The 6,489-nt window shown below is 33.2% G+C and overlaps 1 protein-coding gene and 1 long non-coding RNA gene across 2 annotated transcripts; one reads left to right on the forward strand and one right to left on the reverse strand.

Annotated features, from left to right (window-relative positions):
- The first annotated feature begins 2,456 nt into the window (after positions 1-2,456).
- On the forward strand, positions 2,457-4,962 carry LOC107897852 (probable WRKY transcription factor 31). The gene is made up of 5 exons (XM_016823435.2): positions 2,457-3,020; positions 3,122-3,214; positions 3,294-3,770; positions 3,867-3,980; positions 4,057-4,962. Exons 1-5 carry the CDS (start codon positions 2,715-2,717, stop codon positions 4,756-4,758), a joined length of 1,692 nt encoding a protein of 563 aa, XP_016678924.1. The 5' UTR covers positions 2,457-2,714; the 3' UTR covers positions 4,759-4,962.
- On the reverse strand, positions 4,516-5,990 carry LOC121209796 (uncharacterized). Its single transcript, XR_005904913.1, has 2 exons — positions 5,741-5,990; positions 4,516-4,747 (listed from the first exon to the last, which is right to left on the reverse strand). It is a non-coding gene; the product is annotated as an uncharacterized lncRNA (long non-coding RNA).
- Positions 5,991-6,489: the final 499 nt, after the last annotated feature.

The raw sequence follows: 6,489 nt of genomic DNA on the forward strand, positions 1-6,489 counted from the left end.
ATAGAAAAGCAAGTAAATTGTATCTAAGTTAATAGGGGTACATTGAGAAAGTTCTTTACAGTTTCAATATGCAGAATGTTAAGCCTATTAGTACTTATTTAGCAGCCCATTTCAAACTTTCATTGTTTTGTCTCCACAATCAAATGATGAAATTAAGTACATTTCACATGTTCCATATTCGAGTGCAGTGGGATCTCTCATGTACGCTATGGTTTGTTCACGTCCAGATTTATCATATGCAGTTACTGCAGTTAGCAGATACATGGTGAATCCTGGTTAAGAACTTTGGAAAGCAGTTCAGTGGATTTTAAGATACTTATTAGGTACTATTGATGTTTGCTTACAGTTTAGAAATACTAGAGATGGAGTCATTGGGTATGTTGATGCTGATTTTGCTAGAGACCTTGATAAAAGAAAATCTCTCATAGGTTATGTTTTTACAATCGAAAGTTGTACAATCAGTTGGAAAGCCACTTTGTAAACTACAATTGCTTTGTCTACCACTGAAGCTGAGTACATGGCGATTACTAAGGCTTTAAAGAAGCCATTTAGTTGAAGGGACTCTTTAGTGAACTCAATAAAGACCTTCAAATCAGTACAGTATTTTGTGACAGTCAAAGTGCCATCTTCCTTACAAAAGATCAAATGTTTCAAGAGAGAACAAAGCACATTGATGTTCGGTATCATTTTGTTCGTGATATTATTGCTCGTGGTGATATTGTTGTGAGCAAAATTAATACTTATGAAAATCCTGCAAATATAATGACTAAGTCACTTCCCATAAACAAGTTTGAGCACTACTTAGACTTGGTTGGTGTTCATTGTTAAAGTTAAAACCTTAAGGGGTTTTATGGAAGAGGTGGAGTACTTCTTCGTTGAGAGTTCGCGATGAATAATTTGTTTGTTGAAGAATTCGTGTCAAGGTGGAGATTGTTAGAGATGTGACCCAAATTCATAATAAAATAAAATTCAAGTGGTAAAATACAAGTGTGCAAGAGAAGTTCCTATAGAAGTATACTTCCTCTATTTAATGTTGGTTTGAATAAGGTGTTTTAACCTTACTACATTACTTCTATTTTATATTGATTAGAATATGGTTTTATATACATAGTCTACTCCTATTGTAATCATTTGAATTCAACATAGTGAATTATCTTTTTCTCTGCCCGTGGTTTTTTCCCGAAAGAGTTTCCACGTAAAAATTTGTGTGTTCTTTATTCTTTCTTTCTTTTTCTTTGCGATACATTGACATTATCAACGTTCTATTTTTCACTAAAAGAATTATAAAACGCAAACCTTTAAGTTTGATATTGTTGGGAGGAACAATGTCGAACCCCAAAAATGCACCATGAAATGAACAAGAAAGAAAAATACAATCTATCATTTAAGTGCAAAGCTAGTAATGAAATTAGAACAAATTTATTGACTAGATTTTTTAATATAACACCCCTAAAAAAACCTTATTTATCAACATGTTAAAATATGCCATAAGTCTCTGTACTCTTCACAAATTTAGAATTTAGTCATTATACTTTTATTTCTATGAATTTAGTCTCTACTTTTCAGATTTCAATTGTATTAATTGTTGGACCTGAATTTTGAAATCTGAAAAGTAAAAACTAAATTCATAAAAATAGAAGTATAGAGACTAAATTCTAAATTTGTGAAGAGTACAAAAACTTATGACATATTTTAAAATGTTGATAAATAAGATTTTTTTAGGAGGTGTTATATTAAAAAATCAAGTCAATGTAATTGTACTAATTTCTTGACCAGCTTTGCACTTAAAATTAGATGATAGATTGTATTTTTTTTGTTCTTCATGTTCATTTTATTATCTATTTTTGGGATTCGTAATTGTTCCTCCTAACTATATCAATTTAAAGGTTAGAGTTGACAACTAAACCTAAATTTTGAAATTTGAAAAGTAGAGACTAGATTCATAAAATAAGTATAGGGACTAAATTTCAAATTTGTGAAGGGTACAAAAATTTATGGCATATTTTAGCAAGTTGATAAATAAGGTTTTTATTTTTTTATTTTTTAAAGGGTGTTATTTTAAAAAATCACTATTCTAATTTCATGACCAGTTTTGCACTTAATATTAGATGATAGATTGTATTTTTTTTTTTATTCTTCAACTTAAAGGTTAGAGTTAACAAATGGACTTAGATTTTGAAATCTGAAAAGTAAAAACTAAATTCATAAAAATAAAAATATAGAAACTAAATTCTAAATTTACGAATAGCCTAAATTAGAATTGTATTTTTTTAATGGAGTGGCATGATTTCTTAAATATAATTTAATATAATTTTAATAGTAAAAAGGTTATTAATATGTATAATAATTTTAAAAAAGAAACAATTATATTAATTTAAAAAATAAAAAAGCAATACTTCCAAATATCTTGGAAGTGATAAATAATATAACGATATAAACTAGATGTAGTTAGGCATTGTTACAGTAGTGGTGCTTTGGTGGCATAATACTAGTATTTGGTCGTCTTTTCAAGGGTGGAACTCCCTTTTCTATTGCCGGGTCCGTTGCACCGTTCAAAGACTTCTCTCTCTCTTGATTTATGGCCAAACCCCAGTGGATTCTCCATTGATTTAGATCCCCTCCTTCACGATCCATCTGTCCCCATTGCTTTCCTGACTCAATCTCAACTCACTACTAAACCCCACCACAACTGCGCCCTTTTTCTTGTTAATGCCATGGATGTTACAACTCCGCCTACCATTCAGTTCCCTGTTAACTTCAACTGTTGCCATGATCAAGACCCTTCCTTTTTACAATCTGATGATGATGTTGTTGTCGGTAATGATGATGATAAACGGAAGGTCGTCGGTGAAATGGATTTTTTCGCTCAAAGGAGTAATAAGCTTGTTGATGATATCGATGATGAGGAGGTGGAGGAGGAGGACGACGACGACGACGACGATGATGGTAATCTCATCCACACCTCCGATTCCGACATCAAAGACTCTGCCGATCGGACTAAGCTTCAGCTTAACGTCAACGTCAGTCAACCCTTCCATTCCATTTCTTTGTTGCTAGCGCTGCAGCTTTGTTTTTATTGATGAAATGATGAATTACAAATAAATTGGTTCTTGATTTTCAGACTGGTTTAAATCTGTTAACTACGAATACTAGTAGCGATATATCCAATGATGGTATACATTGTAACACGGAGGATAAACGAGCAAAAGACGAGGTGAGTCAAGTGATGATTTATTTTAAGGATAGGGAAATTTTGTTCTGTTAAAAGAAACATTATTGGGGGTTTTGTTTAGGTAGCTGTTTTACAAGCTGAAGTGGAACGAATGAACACCGAGAACCAAAGGTTACGCGAGATGTTGAGCCAGGTAACAAGCAATTACAACACGGTGCAGATGCATCTGGTCACCCTCATGCAACAACCACCCGATGCAAAAGCCGAAGAACAAGATCAAATAAAACAAATTAAGAAATCAAATGGAGGATTGATGGTGCCAAGCCCAAGACAATTTATGGACCTTCGTCTACCCGCAGTCGATATCGACGAACCTTCGTTGTCTTCGTCAGACCATTCGGGATCGGATTTAGCCTCCAAGGGATTTGGACTGAGAAAGCGTGACAGTAGCGAAGACAGCCCGGATCAAGGGTCCCAAGGCCAAGGTTGGGTTGCTAATAAGGTCCCCAGGTTTAATTCTTCCAAAAACGTTGATCAAACTGAGGCTACCATGAGAAAAGCAAGAGTTTCAGTTAGAGCTAGATCGGAGGCAACCATGGTACGTATGTGGCTCCAAATTCATGATTTTGGTTTTATATATGTAATGTATGGTGTTAGAGTTGGATTTTTATGTATTTATTGAAATCTATAAAAGATCACGGATGGATGTCAGTGGAGAAAGTATGGACAGAAAATGGCCAAAGGAAATCCATGTCCTCGAGCATATTACCGCTGTACCATGGCCGCTGGTTGTCCCGTTAGAAAACAGGTATAGTTTTGAAGAACAATGATGGCGATGGGGAATAATATATAATTAATGAATGAATGTTGAATATTGTGGACAGGTTCAGAGATGCGCAGAAGATCGAACAATCCTTATTACAACATATGAAGGAAATCACAACCACCCTTTGCCTCCAGCTGCAATGGCGATGGCTTCCACGACTTCATCCGCGGCACGAATGCTGCTATCGGGTTCGATGTCGAGTGCCGATGGACTAATGAACTCCAATGTTCTTACAAGAACTATCCTGCCTTGTTCCTCCAGCATGGCTACTATATCAGCTTCAGCCCCATTCCCCACTGTTACCTTGGACCTAACCCAGACCCCAAACCCTTTTCAGTCCCCCAGGCTGACCCCAGGCCGGTTCCAGGTCCCATTTCCCAATCCACCCCAAAATCTTGCCAATTCCCCTGCAGCTGCGTTACTGCCACAAATTTTTGGTCAAGCACTTCACACCCAATCCAAGTTCTCCGGTCTGCAAATGTCTGGAGTTGTGGGTCATCAGCAACTGCAAATTTCACTTGCTGAAACTGTAAACGCTGCCACTGCTGCCATTGCGGCGGATCCTAACTTCACCGCTGCGTTAGCCGCAGCTATCACTTCTATTATTGGGAGTTCTCAACCCAACAACGCCGCCATCCCTAATGACAATGCTGCCACTGCCAACCTCACGTCTGTCACTAACAGCAGAGCCAACAATGCCACTACTACCAGCAACAGCAACAATAAAATCACCAATAATTCCAGTTTCACTGCAAATTAGAAGAAACCAAGATGATCATCTTCCATTCTTTTATATATTTATATATGTTTATTTAGAAAGAAGGGCATGCCCTTTAGTTTTTTTTTTTTTTCCCTTTCCTTTCGTTAAAGAACAAACTTCAAAAATCAAATTATACGTATCTCTAGCCAGTTTGCTTTTTCCTTCGATTGCTATAAACATTAGAGTAAATTGCACCTGTACCCACCCAAATTTGTCCAATGTTTCGTTTTGGTTAGTTAACTAGGGTTACAATTTCATCGTTAACGTCATTAAAATTGTTTTTTAAGTGTGTGACACTAGTATAATAATAAATTGATTAATATATGTAAAAAGTTGTTGTATTTTTTAAGATTTTAAAATTTAATCATTATACTTTAATTTTTATTAATTGAATTCATTTACTTTTCAGATTTTAAAATTTAAGTTCAACTACTAATATTGTTAAATTTGTTGGTATGATATTTTGAAGTATAAAATACTCACTTAATAACTATGTAATTAAAAAAATAATTTAATGAACTTGAACTTAATAAAAAAAATTAACCATATTAACAATTAATCCTAAATTTTGAAATTTGAAAACTAAAAGAATTAAATTCTTAAAAATGAAAGTACAAAGACTAAATTTCAATCTCCAAGTTTTTGGACGAAGTTCGAATCCTAAAATCATTATTATTGGGAAGATTTTACTTGAATATCATCTTAGTCTGAATAGGATTTGACTCAAACTATAAAACGGACGATGACACAAAAAAATATTTTAACTTAATATATCTAGTTCTTGAACTTTTATACTTTCTACCAATTTTGACGATGATTGTATATAAAAAATGATAAAAATCATAAATCATTTAAAAGAAATTAAATTCTTAAAACTACATAGAAAATTATAAAAAGAAGATATAAGTAGATATATCAAAATATACATGAGTTAATTTAATTGCTTAAACAAACCCCATTTATCTCCAAAACTTAGAAGTACCTCAGCTGTTGTGGCTGTTACATACAACTTGCGTCCAGCGAAGATCAAACTCAACTCCCACTCCCTCGTGTTATTGCTGTAACTTGGGAGCTATTATAGGTTGGGTTGGGGTAAGGGATGGGAGGATTGGAGTTCGGGTAATGGGGATTGTGGTGAGACAATGGTTTTGTGAAGTCGAAATTGACGAGATTTCGCTCATTGCCAACAACCTCCGCACCCACTGCCGCCTCTTCCTCTCCCCATTTCTCCATCTCCTCAACCGGTCATGCCTTCTGTGTGTGCGTGTGTGTTTTTTTAATGTTATTTATATTTATAAAACAAAAGAAATTATCTCAATTTATGTATTTATGTTTATATATTAATTTTTTGTGTATTTTAATTTCTTATGTATATTTGGAAAAAAATCCTACATATATATTAAAGTTTCTTTATATTTTTAAAAATATATAATTTTCTATATCTTTTAGAATTTTTATTTTTTTAAAATAATTTTGATTTCTAATAATGATTATATAAAATAATACTAAATTGAAAGAAAGTATAAAAATTGAAGACTATCTTTATTATTAAAAAAGTGTAACTTGATGTTTTCATTAGTCAATTAATGGTTTAAGTGACAAAAAAAACAATTTAAAAAGTTAAACGATTAAAACAAAATTTTATACATAATTCGGTAAATGTTGATATAATTTACCTTAAACCAAAAAAAAATATATATATATATATATTAACATCAAAAATTAAAATTT

The sequence above is a fragment of the Gossypium hirsutum genome, chromosome A11, assembly GCF_007990345.1.
Source record: "Gossypium hirsutum isolate 1008001.06 chromosome A11, Gossypium_hirsutum_v2.1, whole genome shotgun sequence".
Classification (NCBI taxonomy): Eukaryota; Viridiplantae; Streptophyta; class Magnoliopsida; order Malvales; family Malvaceae; genus Gossypium; species Gossypium hirsutum.

Coding starts and splice junctions, on each gene's coding strand:
- LOC107897852 (XM_016823435.2), top strand. CDS start 2,715: ATGGATGTTACAACTCCGCCTACCATTCAGTTCCCTGTTAACTTCAAC. Junction 3,215..3,293: donor ATAAACGAGCAAAAGACGAG/GTGAGTCAAGTG, acceptor GGTTTTGTTTAG/GTAGCTGTTTTACAAGCTGA. Junction 3,771..3,866: donor CTAGATCGGAGGCAACCATG/GTACGTATGTGG, acceptor AATCTATAAAAG/ATCACGGATGGATGTCAGTG.